The 18,525-nt window shown below is 44.6% G+C and overlaps 2 protein-coding genes across 3 annotated transcripts in view; both read right to left on the bottom strand.

Annotated features, from left to right (window-relative positions):
• Window positions 1–5,146, bottom strand: part of LOC139375461 (pecanex 1) — an 88,137-nt gene extending 82,991 nt beyond the window's left edge. For both annotated transcript variants that reach the window (XM_071117272.1, XM_071117273.1), the window contains exons 1-2: window positions 4,790–5,146; window positions 2,374–2,588 (exon numbers count right to left, since the gene is read on the bottom strand). In XM_071117272.1, coding sequence (XP_070973373.1) covers window positions 2,374–2,588; window positions 4,790–4,942 — 368 coding nt within the window. In that variant the 5' untranslated portion in view covers window positions 4,943–5,146. The remainder of the gene's footprint in view (window positions 1–2,373; window positions 2,589–4,789) is intronic.
• An 819-nt stretch (window positions 5,147–5,965) lies between these two features.
• On the bottom strand, window positions 5,966–13,422 carry LOC139374395 (mediator complex subunit 6). Its single transcript, XM_071115445.1, has 8 exons — window positions 13,371–13,422; window positions 12,885–13,047; window positions 11,946–12,037; window positions 9,957–10,039; window positions 9,526–9,634; window positions 7,457–7,575; window positions 7,204–7,231; window positions 5,966–7,012 (listed from the first exon to the last, which is right to left on the bottom strand). Exons 1-8 carry the CDS (start codon window positions 13,390–13,392, stop codon window positions 6,873–6,875), a joined length of 756 nt encoding a protein of 251 aa, XP_070971546.1. The 5' UTR covers window positions 13,393–13,422; the 3' UTR covers window positions 5,966–6,872.
• Between the last annotated feature and the right edge of the window lie 5,103 nt (window positions 13,423–18,525).

Raw genomic sequence — 18,525 nt, 5'->3', positions numbered from 1 at the left:
GACCTGTAGCACTCACGTCTGTAGCCATGAAGTGCTTTGAACGGCTGGTAATGGCTCACATCAGCACCATTATCCCAGAAACCCTAGACCCACTCCAATTTGCATACCACCCCAACAGATCCACAGATGATGCAATCTCTATTGCACTCCACACTGCCCTTTCCCACCTGGACAAAAGGAACTCTTATGTGAGAATGTTATTCATTGACTACAGTTCAGCGTTCAACACCATAGCTTAGTGATGAGCTTTGACGGCACTAAGGACCCTGGGACTAAACACCTCCTTCTGCAAATTGATCCTGGACTTCCTGACGGGCCGCCCCCCAGGTGGTGAGGGTAGGTAGCAACACATGTGCCACGTTGATCCTCAACACTGGAGCTCCACAGGGGTGCGTGTTCAGTCCCATCACAGAGAGTCAGGACACCCGTTTAACATCCCATCTGAAAGACGGCACCCTACACAGGGATATGTCCCCAATCACTGCCCATGACAGTAATAGCTTAAGCATACTGTAGATTCAAATGATCAGTTCCAGGCGCCAAAGCTGTCAGTTGGGACACTTGGAGCTCTGACTATTTTAGCAAATAGCAGGCTACTGCTGTGGAGGAGGGTAACACACAGACTCAGCTACTGCTGTGGAGGAGGGTAACACACTGACTCAGCTACTGCTGTGGAGGAGGGTAACACACTGACTCAGCTACTGCTGTGGAGGAGGGTAACACAGACTCAGCTACTGCTGTGGAGGGGGGTAACACACAGACTCAGCTACTGCTGTGGAGGAGGGTAACACACTGACTCAGCTACTGCTGTGGAGGAGGGTAACACACAGACTCAGCTACTGCTGTGGAGGAGGGTAACACACAGACTCAGCTACTGCTGTGGAGGAGGGTAACACACAGACTCAGCTACTGCTGTGGAGGAGGGTAACACACAGACTGAGCTACTGCTGTGGAGGAGGGTAACACACAGACTCAGCTACTGCTGTGGAGGAGGGTAACACACTGACTCAGCTACTGCTGTGGTGGATGGTAACACACAGACTCAGCTACTGCTGTGGAGGAGGGTAACACACTGACTCAGCTACTGCTGTGGAGGAGGGTAACACACTGACTCAGCTACTGCTGTGGTGGATGGTAACACACTGACTCAGCTACTGCTGTGGTGGATGGTAACACACTGACTCAGCTACTGCTGTGGTGGAGGGTAACACACTGACTCAGCTACTGCTGTGGTGGAGGGTAACACACTGACTCAGCTACTGCTGTGGTGGAGGGTAACACACTGACTCAGCTACTGCTGTGGTGGAGGGTAACACACTGACTCAGCTACTGCTGTGGAGGAGGGCAACACACAGACTCAGCTACTGCTGTGGAGGAGGGTAACACACTGACTCAGCTACTGCTGTGGTGGAGGGTAACACACTGACTCAGCTACTGCTGTGGAGGAGGGCAACACACAGACTCAGCTACTGCTGTGGAGGAGGGCTCTCATTTCTCCCTTATTTTTCTTAGCATCCTGCTCCCCAGTCCACTCCAAGCTGCTCTGCTTTGGTCTCCTTCAGGAATGTGAGAATGATTCACTCTACAGGGGTTTGGGCAGTAAGTTAACAAGTCGCGACCTCACACATTAGGTTTCGTTGTTTCTAAAAATGTGAACTAGGCCTATTTCCACTAACAAAAATATGTTTGACTGCCAAAATCAGTCTCTTTCCTCACTGGTCTTGTGGCCTTGAGGTGAATAGGTAGCTTGCTAGCTGAATTGATTTGCACAGCAAACATATATGTGAAACATGCTCAGTCCCCGTCTCCACAACAACAGATTTGACCCTTTGACCCTGGCCCACAAACACCTAGCTTACTTCACACCACCAGAGAAAATTAAATCCATGATTCATCTCTGATGTTAGGGTCAGGTCAGGTGCCCAAGTATCCAATAAACCACAGCCCTACAAGATAATAGATGGGGTATGCTTGCCATTTAGTGATGAAAAACACTTTTCTGAAAACAATGTGTGTCCTTGCTTCAGCCATCTAAAAAAGTATATTTATGATAGTGAAAAGTTAGAGTAACAATATCTAAAAAGTACCCCCACCAACATCAACCCTGAACCGGAGAGCTCACTAAAGGCATCAAGCATGCTTCAGTTCGGCTGACGCCTAGCCGGTCTCGGCTAGCCGAACCCAACGATACTCCCTAACAATACCTTTGCTTGAAAAACGAGGGGGGGGGGGGGGGGAGCAGCACTGTTTGTCCATGTTAAGATGCCGAAGCCAGTCCCCAAAATAGTCAGAATTCATCTAAGATAACTCAAGAAATCCTGTCATTCATTTGGATGTTTTTCGGCTGGGTTGCATGACGACGCCTTAACTGACCCTGGTCCATTACTGTCCTCCTGACGTGTGGCGTCTCCCTCGTTGGCCCCCTCGCTGCTGGTTCTGTTGCTCTCTTTCTCCTTGGCCCGGTGCTCCACCACCTCTCCCTCGTCCAGGGCATGATGCAGCCGGTAGTTCACAGTCTTCAGCAGCAGGAACATACCAGCTATCACACCACAGTAGATCCCTACTATCACCATGGTGGGCGGGAGTGCCTGGAAGACACACATTTGACATTTATATTTATTTATATTTGAGTAATTTTAGCAGACACTCTTTATACAGAGCAATTTAAAAGCAGCGCGTTCAACTACAACTACAATAAAACTTGATTGTCCATCCAAGGACTGATGTTTGCTTTCTTTCAATAGTAGAACACAAATACAACTTAGAACCCCCTCCCCCCCCATAAAAGACAAGTGCTATTTACATAGTCTTTCCCCCCTCCAGTAAATGAGAGTCAGCGTTTTGTTAACTGACCAGCCATCGAACCCGGGTTGTCTGCAAGACTGTGTTAGCTCAGAGAGCTAGCAGGTTTCCAGGTCTAGTGAAAAGTGATTAGTCATCATAGTGGTAAATGGAGTCATCACGTCAGTATAGTGAACAACCTCCGCTATATTCCCATTACAGATTGTTGTATTTAACTAGGCAAGTCAGTCTAAGAACAAATTCTTATTTTCAATGACAGCCTACCGGGGAACAGTGGGTTAACTGCCGTGTTCAGGGGGCAGAACGACAGATTTTGACCTTGTCAGCTCAGGGATTCAATCTAGCAACCTTTCGGTTACTGGCCCAACGCTCTAACCACCAGGCTACCTGCCACCCATGTTCAGTCAGTAAATGTATTTATTAGCCTATGGGTAACACCAGTGATGCTCAGTCTCTCTCTCTCAGAGCATTCAGAAAAATCACACTATTTATACCCTCCCTGTCACACATTCTGACTTAAATCAAAGCACTTGGTATACAGATAGCAGGCAGCCTAGTGGTTAGAGCATTGGGCCATTAACCCAAAAGTCCCTAGATTGAATCCCCGAGCTGACAAGGTACAAATCTGTCCCTCTGCCCCTGAACAAGGCAGTTAACCCGCTGTTCCTAGGCCGTCATTGTAAATAATAATTTGTTCTTCACTGACTTGCCTAGTTAAATAGGTCAAATAAAATTTAAAAAACATCCTGAGTTAAATCAAAGAACTTGGAATACATATCCTGACTTGAGTCAAAGCAAAACCATTGCTACTCAATCACAGATCTGGCCTAATTACACAACACCAAGCAACTGGACTGAGTAACATTTCAATTGGAAACAGCTGTAACTATAGCCCCTCAATATTGAAAGTGAGGCACATATAAAATGCTGTTTTAAAGATCACTCATTTACATTTGGTTTTGCAGGTAGTGTTTACAGTAACGTGATGTTTGTGGGGCAGGAATATTTGACTGTGCAGAAGTTTGTAATCTATCCTACTCTCCAACCATTCCAAAATATCGTTGTTGTTTTGTTTCATGACAACATTTCCTAGAAGTCTGTTTTTGTGCTGGCTTGCTGACAAGATGGGTCAGCTTGAATATCTGGTAGATCTTGCCACCAGTATACGAGAGACAAGACATACATTGTTAGCTAATAATAGACTGAGATAGATCGCTGTCAATGTGGCTTGGGGCGGTGGGGGTGCGAAGGTTGCAAACATAATATCTGTTTTCTATTAATTAGCTATCTTTGTTGTTTATGTACAACAGACGTATTAGCCACGACTTGTTGCCCGGGGGTTTGGTTAGTCAAACCTGGTCGAGCTTAAAGTATTTCCCTCAATCTGATTTTTTTTTTTATGGACAATGTAAAATGTGGTCAGCTAACAATGACAGATGGCGGAATAAAATGTCACACCTGACAACAAAACATAGCGGTGAACCTGAAAACAAGGAGCGAACAGTTACGTCCGCTGGTATTTATTTTGTTTTATTCGAGGGAAACATTTAGATCTCAAACAAAGAATACCTAGCAACCTAGCTAGTTATCTAGGTAACGTTAACTAGATAGCTAAATAGCAAGTTGGCTAACCTTACTAGCCAACGGTTAGCTGTTAGCATTAGCATCCGCGGTTTGGCTAGTTGGCTAACCAACGGTATAGCTGTTAGCATTAGCATCCGCGGTTTGGCTAGTTGGCTAACCTTACTAGCCAACGGTATAGCTGTTAGCATTAGCGGTTTGGCTAGTTGGCTAACCTTACTAGCCAACGGTATAGCTGTTAGCTTTAGCGGTTTGGCTAGTTGGCTAACCTTACTAGCCAACGGTATAGCTGTTAGCATTAGCGGTTTGGCTAGCATGACATTACAGCCAGGGAAGATCCTCTAACGGTAAACCCAGACTTGCTTTGCTGAGATTGGATATCATGTTAATACACACACACACTTACCATGTAAAGCGTGAAGGGGAAACATAGTAGGAATAGCCAGAGGTAGAGGTGTAGAGCATTGACAAATGTATTTTGATGGGGATCATAGTACCATCCGCCTGTGATTGAAGCCCAGACCCCTTGCCTGAGGATCTGTAGAGTTTGAGATCCCATGTTTTATCCCCTTCGATTTCCTTGGGAGAAAAAAAAACGACTAAATAAAAGGGGCGACACGAAGGCTAGCCGTCGTGAAACATTACCAACAGTGCAGTGTTTTCAGACACTGTCCTGAAAATCCACACTGCAGCCATCTTCTCTGCAACTAGCCAGCTGGGGCACTGTACTCGGTCCTCCACTGAGAAAGTCTTCCTATCCCACCACGCCCTGCGTGCTGCTTCTTCTTCTTCTTCTTCCCTGCCCATTGAAGTTGACATTTTAAAAAGGTTCAGGGTAAGAGTTATGGTTAAGGTTAGAGTTTAGGATAATGACATCCCAAGGATTCCTGATAGCACTAACCCTTCTTTACATAAACAAACGGGCAATGGAAAAAGAGTGTAGCAAAGACAACTCTGTGAGGGTAGTTTGAAAACGGTCACACAATATTACACTAGCTAAATAGCGCCCCCTTTTGGTACTGTACTGATTTTCAGAAAATCTCGATGTGCCATATTTTTTATTTAACCAGGAAAATCAGTTAAGAACAAATTCTTATTTACAATGAAGTCCTACCCAGGCCAAACCCTAACCCAGACAACGCTGGGCCAATTGTGCATCACCCTATGGGACTCCCAATCACTGTACGGTTGTAATACAGCCTGGAATCAAACCAGGGTCTGTAGTGACACCTCTAGCACTGAGTTGCAGTGCCTTAGACCACTGTGCCACTCTGGAGCCCTGAGTGTTGTGGCATGACTTCCACTGCTGTATTTTCAATCATGACAGATTTTTCAAGTTACTAGTCAAAAATATTAATTGATCATCAAGTTAAATCATCTAGACACTAAAATCTCCTTGACTCTCATCAAATGAGATTGGTCCAACTGCAAGGCTCTTCAATATCTCAGGAGGATCCCATAGCTGATGTCCAAAGCAGACTATCTATATTGACCACACCTGGCTACATTAGATTACATACATTTAATCACATTAAAAAATACATGTTTTGATGAATAATGACAAACTCAAGTCACTGCAGAATTTTTGAAAATTATTATATTCAGAAAAGCATGAAACATTTTTTTTTCAATGAAAACAGACAATGGATTCAGGATCACTTGACGTGGAAAAAAAACAATTACATATTGAAAAAATAAATTGTGTGGATGTTTATTTATGCTTCAGAGATAACGCCCCCAAAAAACAAGTCTCCCCACAGTCACGACTGAGTAAGATACTGCTGATGTCAACAGTGCATAGAGATTTACCGGTGATCTCACTGTTGTTACCCTCAAAAAAACTGCAAATTGTAAATCCACTCGGGTCCTTAACCTCTCACCTCTAGCGTCATCACAGAGAGAAGTCTTGGGGCGATAGTAAGATGTGCATGTTGTCAGTAACTAGACAGTTCTAGAACATGGATGGAATGTCCCATGAGGCCTGGTACTGGGACAGACAACTCATAATGTCTGCTCATGCCAGCATCCCAAATGGCACCCTATTCCCTATTTAGTGCACTACTTTTGACTAGGGCCTATTAGGGCCCTGGTCAAAAGTAGTGAACTATGTAGGGAATAGGGTGCCATTTGTGACTATTCATTTGCCTAATGCCATTCCAAGCCCTTCAGAAACAGGATGATGGGTTGTTATGGTCTGTTTGGTCTTGAAACTGGGATGTCGGTCCATTTCCACACACCTTCCATCAGACACAAACCACTTCCTTAGCCTTGTTCAGTCAGATAGGGTTGTACCTGTCCCATATGTCCTTTCAGTGTGCCTTGCCAAAGTGAGAATGGACATCATGACGAAGTCCAAGAGGCTCACATATAAGCTAGAATTAACAAAAGGTGATACTGGCAAGAGCAATGTGAGTTTTTTTTATTTTTCTTATTATTTTCTTTTAAGGATGGACATAATCAGAAATATATACAGGAGTGGCCATCGGTCATCACTGTAGCCTGGCCCGTTTCTCTGGAGGTGGTTTGCTGCTGGGGGGAGCTGGAGCAGAGGTCTTGGTGGCTGGCTCTCTCTCTCTCTCTTCCTGTTTCACCAGCTCTACAGGGGGTTCAGTCTCCTTCTTCACCTCCACTACAACAGAACCGATACAGTAGATTAGACACAAGGTGGCAAAACAAGACTCCGACATGTCCAGATTCGGGAAACATGACCGAACCTTTTCCAACAGTAATGTTCATCAACATTTGAGTTGTTGTTAAATGTCTAAATCCCATCGTAAAAGAATAGCAAATGGTTCTGCAATATTAGCGGTACACTCTTACCTGGGATGGGCTTCTCACCAGGCTTAGGCTAAAATTGTTGCAAAATAAAAAATAAAATAAAAATAAATTACACACAGAATATAAATGAGCAAATGTGAACCTCAATAATACACTGTTACAAATGAATGAATCGGTGTATGGCTGAGATATTAGCAACACGATCCATAATTCTGACTAACTGATTGGTGGCGTATATTGGCTGAGATATTAGCAACACGATCCATAATTCTGACTGATTGGTGGCGTCTCTTACCTGATAAAACGTGGGAGGAAACTTGGACCTCAAATCGAGTAGAAGTGTGTCAACACGTTGCCTCTGGAACAGGGAACTGGGTTCCTCTTTCTTCTTCGACTTCGGCTTGGCTTTGGCATCTATAGACATCCAATTTTTAAAAAATCACGTTTTATTGGTCACATGCACATATTTAACAGATGTTATTGGTCCATACACATATTTAACAGATGTTATTGGTCACATGCACATATTTAACAGATGTTATTGGTCCATACACATATTTAACAGATGTTATTGGTCCATACACATATTTAACAGATGTTATTGGTCACATGCACATATTTAACAGATGTTATTGGTCCATACACATATTTAACAGATGTTATTGGTCACATGCACATATTTAACAGATGTTATTGGTCCATACACATATTTAACAGATGTTATTGGTCCATACACATATTTAACAGATGTTATTGGTCACATGCACATATTTAACAGATGTTATTGGTCCATACACATATTTAACAGATGTTATTGGTCCATACACATATTTAACAGATGTTATTGGTCACATGCACATATTTAACAGATGTTATTGGTCCATACACATATTTAACAGATGTTATTGGTCACATGCACATATTTAACAGATGTTATTGGTCCATACACATATTTAACAGATGTTATTGGTCCATACACATATTTAACAGATGTTATTGGTCCATATTTAACAGATGTTATTGGTCCATACACATATTTAACAGATGTTATTGGTCACATACACATATTTAGCAGATGTTATTGCTGGTGTAGTGAAATGCTTGTGTTTCCGAGCTCCAACAGTGCAGTAGTATCTAACAATTCACAACAATAGACACAAATCTAAAAGTAAAAGAATGAAATTAAGAAATATATAAATATTAGAACGAACAATGTCGGAGTCCGGAGTATATATACGGTGACAGGTGTATAGAGTATAAATATATACGGTGACGGGTGTATAGAGTATAAATATATACATGTGACGGGTGTATAGAGTATAAATATATACGGGTGTATAGAGTATAAATATATACGGGTGTATAGAGTATAAATATATACATGTGACGGGTGTATAGAGTATAAATATATACGGGTGTATAGAGTATAAATATATACATGTGACAGGTGTATAGAGTGCAAATATATACGGGTGTATAGAGTATTAATATATACGGGTGTATAGAGTATAAATATATACATGTGACGGGTGTATAGAGTATTAATATATACGGGTGTATAGAGTATTAATATATACGGGTGTATAGAGTATAAATATATACATGTGACGGGTGTATAGAGTATTAATATATACGGGTGTATAGAGTATAAATATATACGGGTGTATAGAGTATAAATATATACATGTGACGGGTGTATAGAGTATAAATATATACATGTGACGGGTGTATAGAGTATTAATATATACGGGTGTATAGAGTATAAATATATACGGGTGTATAGAGTATAAATATATACATGTGACGGGTGTATAGAGTATAAATATATACGGGTGTATAGAGTATAAATATATACGGGTGTATAGAGTATAAATATATACAGGTGACGGGTGTATAGAGTATTAATATATACGGGTGTATAGAGTATAAATATATACATGTGACGGGTGTATAGACATTATGTGGATCGAATATTTAGTATACGTAGGTTAGAATAGTAAATATACAGCTATAGTTAATTATTTATTATTATTTATTATGAATGGTTGAAATACATTAGATACATGTGCTATAAAGGTCACGGGAAAGCCATGATTTACTTCCTTCCTGCCTTAGGCCGTGTTTAGTGAAACATGCTTTTGATAGGCATCACACATTAAAAATAATGATTTATTGTTCGGAATGAATACCAATGGACCAATAAACTCCCCTGTAAAAATACAGCAAAAAAAACTGTAATACAAACCACAACCAAGGGTTAGAGTTCACCAAATCCCCATTCCACATTTCCCTCATTGAAAAGAATTAGAATTTCAGTGTACTTTCTGAATTGACTAGAATTGACACCAACACTGGCAAACATACCTCTCTCCTCCTGGTCTTTGAAGTGCCACCAGTATCCTTTAGATGGGTGATAGCGACAGTACGACATGGCCTCATCGAAGGCAGACTGGACACCGTGGACAGCAGACAGCTGTGGGGAGAATAACAGCAGTCAATACACATGACGACCGAACCCCATCAGCTCATATGTCAACCAGGATTGAGATCAATTCCAATTCAGGTCAATTCAGGAAGTATACTGCAATTCCAATTCTCTTCCAATACTTAAATTTTTTTTTTATTTACTTTCTGAATTGACTGGAATTTAAATGGAATTGACCACGACATAAACCAAGATAATTCCACTCTTTTCTAAAAACCCAAAATAATAACATAGTAATGACAGTTATAACAACATAGTCATAACACTATAGCATAGTAATGACATGGCCAGGGGGTTAACTCTCTCTTACCACTCTGGATCCAATAACTGTTCCCAGATCAGGAGCCTGATACACCACTCCGGCTATAATGTAGTAGTCAGACAAAGGGATGACTGGGGAAACAAACACACAATATAGAGTACAGGATATAGAATTAGAGCCGGGAATAAAGGACATGGGAAGATGAGCTCACAATATACAGTTGAAGTCGGAAGTGTATATACACCTTAGCCAATTACATTTAAACTCCGTTTTTCACAATTCCTGATATTTAATCCTAGTAAAAAAGTCCCTGTCTTAGGTCAGTTAGGACCACCACTTTATTTTAAGAATATGAACTGGCAGAATAATAGTAGAGAGAATGATTTATTTCAGCTTTTATTTCTTTCATCACATTCCCAGTGGGTCAGAAGTTTACATACGCTCAACTAGTATTTGGTAGCATTGCCTTTAAATTGTTTATCTTGGGTCAAACGTTTCGGGTAGCCTTCCACAAGCTTCCCACAATAAGTTGGGTAAATTTTGTGATGGCCACTCCAATACCTTGACTTTGTTGTACGTAAGCCATTTTGCCACAACTTTGGAAATATGCTTGGGGTTATTGTCCATTTGGAAGACCCATTTGCAACCAAGCGTTAACTTCCTGACTGATGTCTTGGGATGTTGCTTCAATATATCCACATAATTTTCCCTCCTCATGATGCCCTCTATTTTGTGAAGCGCACCAGTCCCTCCTGCAGCAAAGCACCCCCACAACATGATGCTGCCACCCCCGTGCTTCACGGTTGGGATGGTGTTCTTCGACTTGCTAGCTCCCCCTTTTTCCACCAAACATAACGATGGTCATTATGGCCAAACAGTTCTATTTATTTTTCAGACCAGAGAAAATTTCTCCAAAAAGTACAATCTTTGTCCCCATGTGCAGTTGCAAACAATAGTCAGGCTTTTTTATGGCGGTTTTGGAGCAGTGGCTTCTTCCTTGCTGAGCGGCCTTTCAGGTTATGTTGATATAGGACTTGTTTTACTGTGGATATAGATACTGTTGTACCTGTTTCCTCCAGCATCTTCACAAGGTCCTTTGCTGTTGTTCTGGGATTGATTTGCACTTTTCGCACCAAAGTACGTTCATCTCTAGTAGACAGAATGCGTCTCCTTCCTGAGCGGTATGACGGCTGCGTGGTCCCATGGTGTTTATACTTGCGTACTATTGTTTCTACAGATGAACATGGTACCTTCAGGTGTTTAGAAATTGTTCCCGAGGATGAACCAGACTTGTGGAGGTCTACCATTTTTTTTCTAAGGTCTTGGCTGATTTCTTTTGATTTTCCCATGATGTCAAGCAAAGAGGCACTGAGTTTGAAGGTAGACCTTGAAATACATCCACAGGTACACCTCCAATTGACTCAAATTATGTCAATTAGCCTATCAGAAGCTTCTAAAGCCATGACATCATTTTCTGGAATTCTCCAAGCTGTTTAAAGGCACAATCAACTTAGTGTGTGTAAACTTCTGACCCACTGGAATTGTGATACAGTGAATTATAAGTGAAATAATCTGTCTGTAAACAATTGGTGGGAAAATGACTTGTGTCATGCACACAGTAGATGTCCTAACCGACTTGCCAAAACTAACAAGAAATTTGTGGAGTGGTTGAAAAACGAGTTTTAATGACTCCAACCTAAGTGTATGTAAACTTCCGACTTCAACTGTAGAGTAGAATGATAGGATAGTAGGATGTAGAATTAGAGGAATAAAGGAACATGACGTAACCTTTCCAAGAGGTATTGATAAAGATGTTTTCTGTAGTGTGTGTGTGTCGGAAGTCTGTGGTGTGTGTGTGTCGGAAGTCTGTGGTGTGTGTGTGTCGGAAGTCTGTGGTGTGTGTGTGTCGGAAGTCTGTGGTGTGTGTGTGTCGGAAGTCTGTGGTGTGTGTGTGTCGGAAGTCTGTGGTGTGTGTGTGTCGGAAGTCTGTGGTGTGTGTGTGTCAGAAGTCTGTGGTGTGTGTCCTCTGTGGATCACCCTGAGTAGGAGACTGTCTCTGCTGTTTCCTGATGATGTAGAGGATGGGCTCCTGGGCATGAAGGAGAATGTACTCCACTCCAACCATCTGACTGAAATAGACACACAAATGTATGTCAGTTAGGCTAGTAACTATATTATTACACTCACAGAAAATGATCCATGGGATGGACGGACAGTTTTGCTGACACAGTTCCTGGATCCTAGTCCTGGACCAAAAAAGCATTTTCAATGGACACTGTCAATGGGACTAGTCGGCTTAATCTGTGTCAGGGGCAGTGTTAGTGTAATAGATGTAACGAGTAATATGTTGGCCTAATAAATCACTATTTTAAGGTAACAATCCCTGGTAGCCTACTGATTAGAGCATTGGACTAGTAACTGGAAAGTTGCTGGATTGACACCCCGAGCTGACATGGTAAAAATCTGTCGTTCTGCCCCTGAGCAAGGCAGTTAACCCACTGTTCCCCTGAACAAGGCAGTTAACCCACTGTTCCCCTGAACAAGGCAGTTAAACCACTGTTCCCCTGACCAAGGCAGTTAACCCACTGTTCCCCTGAACAAGGCAGTTAACCCACTGTTCCCCTGAACAAGGCAGTTAACCCACTGTTCCCCTGAACAAGGCAGTTAACCCACTGTTCCCCTGAACAAGGCAGTTAACCCACTGTTCCCCTGAGCAAGGCAGTTAACCCACTGTTCCCCTGAACAAGGCAGTTAACCCACTGTTCCCAATGGCACAGAAGACGTGGAGGTCGATTTAAGGCAGCTCCCCGCACCTCTCTGATTCAGAGGGGTTTCGTTAAATGCGACACATTACAGTTGAATACATTCAGTTGGACAACTGACTAGGTACCCCCCCCCTTCCCTTTTACACTGGAAACCGGCTAATAGCCAGTGTGTCAGCCATATTCAAAGCCAATAACAAAATAAACCCTTTACTTGAGATGTTCCAGAGTGAGCCGCTGCATCTTCACCACCTCGTTGTTACAGGTGCGGTCGTAGAACGGATTACTCCTCTCGGAGAAATAGTCCAGTACGTTGCCAGGGTTGAGGATGGGCACCCAGCCACTATCAACCCACGATATCCCCAGGAGGTTGTTATCTAGAAGGAGCAGCAGGTAACGAATGGAGTTACACGTTGTATTACAAGAATAGGGGTAAACGTGTAGGTATAACGTGCACAATTGTTTTGATGAAAACAGGCTGATTAGTTTGGTAAACAGATCGTTAGCGGTCTTGCTAAGCTAACGCGCCAGCTAAACTAGCTAGCTTTGTGCCGTCAAGCAAATTATGTTCCTGAAAGCTATTTATTATAATTCTCAGAAATCGTAAGAGAGATACATTAGTGTTCATGACTATTTCTTCGATTTTCAATCGGACACACAATACATTACTTTTCAATTAATGAAAGAAACACTTCGCTACCTCTCAAATCCACCGACGCCATCGTGTGCTGTAAACAAATGTCGCACAGAAGCGTCTGTCGCTGGTGGATGACGTATTCAGCAGCGTCAGGTCTAATGTCGCGTTCAAAACAACTGGGAACTCGGAAAAAAAAGAGCTCCGACAGGGGAAAACATTTTTTGAACTGTAATCCAACTCGGGAACTCGGGCCTCTTGAACTCCGACCTGAAGATCACTGATGTCATGATGTGACCTCGTATTCTTCCGAGTTCCCAGTTGTTTTGAACGTGGCATAAATACACCTTTTTGTCTAATTGACATCAAAAGTTGCTTTAATTTTATCTAACCGTAAACGCTTTCCCTAACCTTAACCTAATTCTCCCAATCTCCTAATTCTCACCAACATGCCCCCCCCCCCCCCCCCCCCCCACCACCATCCAGATGGTGAGCTGATAGCTGACATAGACAGATGCAACATGCCCCCCCCCCCACCCCCCCCACCATCCAGATGGTGAGCTGATAGCTGACAGATGCAACATGCTCAATTAGTTAGGCCACTTGGAATAAAAGATCAAATAGACTTATTATGAAGGATTTATTGGAATAACATAATGAAACGAGCAAGATGGAACTTAATGAAAGGGATTGGGGATTAATTGCCAGGCCGACAACCTACGATAATGTCCCTGTTATTATTAACTTGATTGATATGCTGCTATCTGAGTAAGATTATGGGATATTGGGAAAGCCCTGGGATGGTAGAGTGTAACAGGCCTAGCCTAATAATGAAGATGTTGTCCCAAATGGCACCCTAGTCCTTACATAGTGCACTACATTTGACCAGAGCCTGGTCAAAAGTAGTGCACTAAATAGGGAATAGGGTGCCATTGGGGAAGCAAACATGGGCTGCGTCAGTGTCAGAGCTGGGATACCCTGGGCTGGCTGTATGTACCTCAGTGGGGTGCAAGTCAGACAGTAGGGGTCAGTGTCTGAGTGACACTTGCTTCAACTTTTACCTCGGTTGGAACTTCTAGACACACCCAAACAACTGCACTTCAGTGGTCAGTGTGTATTTGGGATAGTTATTTAGAACTTCTAGACACACCCAAACAACTGCACTTCAGTGGTCAGTGTGTATTTGGAATAGTTATTTGCAGCCTGGGTGTGGTGCTGAAGCTGAATAGTCGGCCTGTAGACTAAATAACTGTCTGGGTGCTGATGTTGAATAGTCGGCCTGTAGACTAAATAACTGTCTGGATGTGGTGCTTGGTTCCAGGCCCTCTCCTCATCTCTCTATACGCTAAGCCACTCAGCTCCGTCATATCCTCACATGGTCTCTCCTGTCTTTGCTATGAGGTTGACACTCAACTACTTTTCTCCTTCCCCCCTTCTGACAGCCAGGTGGGCGACACCCATCTCTGCTTGCCTGGTTGAGGTGGTCGACCCACCACCTCAAGCTCAACCTCTACAAGACAGAGCTGCTCTCCCTCCCTGGGAAGGCCTGCCTGCTCAAAGTCTTCATGTCACCCTGCTCCTCTACACACTCCACCGGCGTTCTGTCTGAATCTCACATCCACTACAAGACCATGGTGCTTACCTAATGAACAGCAAGAGGAACTGCCCCTCCCTACCTTCAGGCTATGCTCAAACCCTACACCCCAACCCATCCACTACAAGACCATGGTGCTTACCTAATGAAAAGCAAGAGGAACTGTCTCTCCCTACCTTCAGGCTATCGTCAAACCCTACACCCCAACCCATCCACTACTAGACCATGGTGCTTACCTAATGAACAGCAAGAGGAACTGTCCCTCCCTACCTTCAGGCTATGGTCAAACCCTACACCCCAACCCATCCACTACAAGACCATGGTGCTTACCTAATGAACAGCAAGAGGAACTGTCCCTCCCTACCTTCAGGCTATGGTCAAACCCTACACCCCAACCCATCCACTACACGACCATGGTGCTTACCTAGTGAACAGCAAGAGGAACTGTCCCTCCCTACCTTCAGGCTATGGTCAAACCCTACACCCCAACCCATCCACTACTAGACCATGGTGCTTACCTAATGAACAGCAAGAGGAACTGCCCCTCCCTACCTTCAGGCTATGGTCAAACCCTACACCCCAACCCATCCACTACAAGACCATGGTGCTTACCTAATGAACAGCAAGGGGAACTGCCCCTCCCTACCTTCAGGCTATGGTCAAACCCTACACCCCAACCCATCCACTACAAGACCATGGTGCTTACCTAGTGAATAGCAAGGGGAACTGCCCCTCCCTACCTTCAGGCTATGGTCAAACCCTACACCCCAACCCATCCACTACTAGACCATGGTGCTTACCTAGTGAACAGCAAGGGGAACTGCCCCTCCCTACCTTCAGGCTATGGTCAAACCCTACACCCCAACCCATCCACTACAAGACCATGGTGCTTACCTAATGAACAGCAAGAGGAACTGTCCCTCCCTACCTTCAGGCTATGGTCAAACCCTACACCCCAACCCATCCACTACAAGACCATGGTGCTTACCTAATGAACAGCAAGGGGAACTGCCCCTCCCTACCTTCAGGCTATGGTCAAACCCTACACCCCAACCCATCCACTACAAGACCATGGTGCTTACCTAATGAACAGCAAGGGTAACTGCCCCTCCCTACCTTCAGGCTATGGTCAAACCCTACACCCCAACCCATCCACTACAAGACCATGGTGCTTACCTAGTGAACAGCAAGGGGAACTGCCCCTCCCTACCTTCAGGCTATGGTCAAACCCTACACCCCAACCCATCCACTACTAGACCATGGTGCTTACCTAATGAACAGCAAGGGGAACTGCCCCTCCCTACCTTCAGGCTATGGTCAAACCCTACACCCCAACCCATCCACTACTAGACCATGGTGCTTACCTAATGAACAGCAAGGGGAACTGCCCCTCCCTACCTTCAGGCTATGGTCAAACCCTACACCCCAACCCATCCACTACAAGACCATGGTGCTTACCTAATGAACAGCAAGAGGAACTGCCCCTCCCTACCTTCAGGCTATGGTCAAACCCTACACCCCAACCCATCCACTACTAGACCATGGTGCTTACCTAGTGAACAGCAAGAGGAACTGCCCCTCCCTACCTTCAGGCTATGGTCAAACCCTACACCCCAACCCATCCACTACAAGACCATGGTGCTTACCTAATGAACAGCAAGAGGAACTGCCCCTCCCTACCTTCAGGCTATGGTCAAACCCTACACCCCAACCCATCCACTACAAGACCATGGTGCTTACCTAATGAACAGCAAGAGGAACTGTCTCTCCCTACCTTCAGGCTATGGTCAAACCCTACACCCCAACCCATCCACTACTAGACCATGGTGCTTACCTAATGAACAGCAAGAGGAACTGTCTCTCCCTACCTTCAGGCTATGGTCAAACCCTACACCCCAACCCATCCACTACAAGACCATGGTGCTTACCTAATGAACAGCAAGAGGAACTGTCTCTCCCTACCTTCAGGCTATGGTCAAACCCTACACCCCAACCCATCCACTACTAGACCATGGTGCTTACCTAATGAACAGCAAGAGGAACTGTCTCTCCCTACCTTCAGGCTATGGTCAAACCCTACACCCCAACCCATCCACTACTAGACCATGGTGCTTACCTAATGAACAGCAAGAGGAACTGCCCCTCCCTACCTTCAGACTATGGTCAAACCCTACACCCCAACCCATCCACTACAAGACCATGGTGCTTACCTAATGAACAGCAAGGGGAACTGCCCCTCCCTACCTTCAGGCTATGGTCAAACCCTACACCCCAACCCATCCACTACTAGACCATGGTGCTTACCTAGTGAACAGCAAGGGGAACTGTCTCTCCCTACCTTCAGGCTATGGTCAAACCCTACACCCCAACCCATCCACTACAAGACCATGGTGCTTACCTAGTGAACAGCAAGGGGAACTGCCCCTCCCTACCTTCAGGCTATGGTCAAACCCTACACCCCAACCCATCCACTACTAGACCATGGTGCTTACCTAATGAACAGCAAGAGGAACTGTCTCTCCCTACCTTCAGGCTATGGTCAAACCCTACACCCCAACCCATCCACTACTAGACCATGGTGCTTACCTAATGAACAGCAAGAGGAACTGTCTCTCCCTACCTTCAGGCTATGGTCAAACCCTACACCCCAACCCATCCACTACTAGACCATGGTGCTTACCTAATGAACAGCAAGGGGAACTGCCCCTCCCTACCTTCAGGCTATGGTCAAACCCTACACCCCAACCCATCCACTACAAGACCATGGTGCTTACCTAATGAACAGCAAGGGGAACTGCCCCTCCCTACCTTCAGGCTATGGTCAAACCCTACACCCCAACCCATCCACTACAAGACCATGGTGCTTACCTAATGAACAGCAAGGGGAACTGCCCCTCCCTACCTTCAGGCTATGGTCAAACCCTACACCCCAACCCATCCACTACAAGACCATGGTGCTTACCTAATGAACAGCAAGAGGAACTGTCCCTCCCTACCTTCAGGCTATGGTCAAACCCTACACCCCAACCCATCCACTACAAGACCATGGTGCTTACCTAGTGAACAGCAAGAGGAACTGTCCCTCCTTACCTTCAGGCTATGGTCAAACCCTACACCCCAACCCATCCACTACTAGACCATGGTGCTTACCTAATGAACAGCAAGAGGAACTGTCCCTCCCTACCTTCAGGCTATGGTCAAACCCTACACCCCAACCCATCCACTACAAGACCATGGTGCTTACCTAATGAACAGCAAGGGGAACTGCCCCTCCCTACCTTCAGGCTATGGTCAAACCCTACACCCCAACCCATCCACTACAAGACCATGGTGCTTACCTAATGAACAGCAAGGGGAACTGCCCCTCCCTACCTTCAGGCTATGGTCAAACCCTACACCCCAACCCATCCACTACTAGACCATGGTGCTTACCTAATGAACAGCAAGGGGAACTGCCCCTCCCTACCTTCAGTCTATGGTCAAACCCTACACCCCAACCCATCCACTACAAGACCATGGTGCTTACCTAATGAACAGCAAGAGGAACTGCCCCTCCCTACCTTCAGGCTATGGTCAAACCCTACACCCCAACCCATCCACTACTAGACCATGGTGCTTACCTAGTGA

The sequence above is a fragment of the Oncorhynchus clarkii genome, chromosome 19, assembly GCF_045791955.1.
Source record: "Oncorhynchus clarkii lewisi isolate Uvic-CL-2024 chromosome 19, UVic_Ocla_1.0, whole genome shotgun sequence".
In the NCBI taxonomy this organism is placed as follows: Eukaryota; Metazoa; Chordata; class Actinopteri; order Salmoniformes; family Salmonidae; genus Oncorhynchus; species Oncorhynchus clarkii.
Note: the sequence above shows the minus strand (reverse complement) of the source record. Positions and strands in the feature narration are given on the sequence as shown.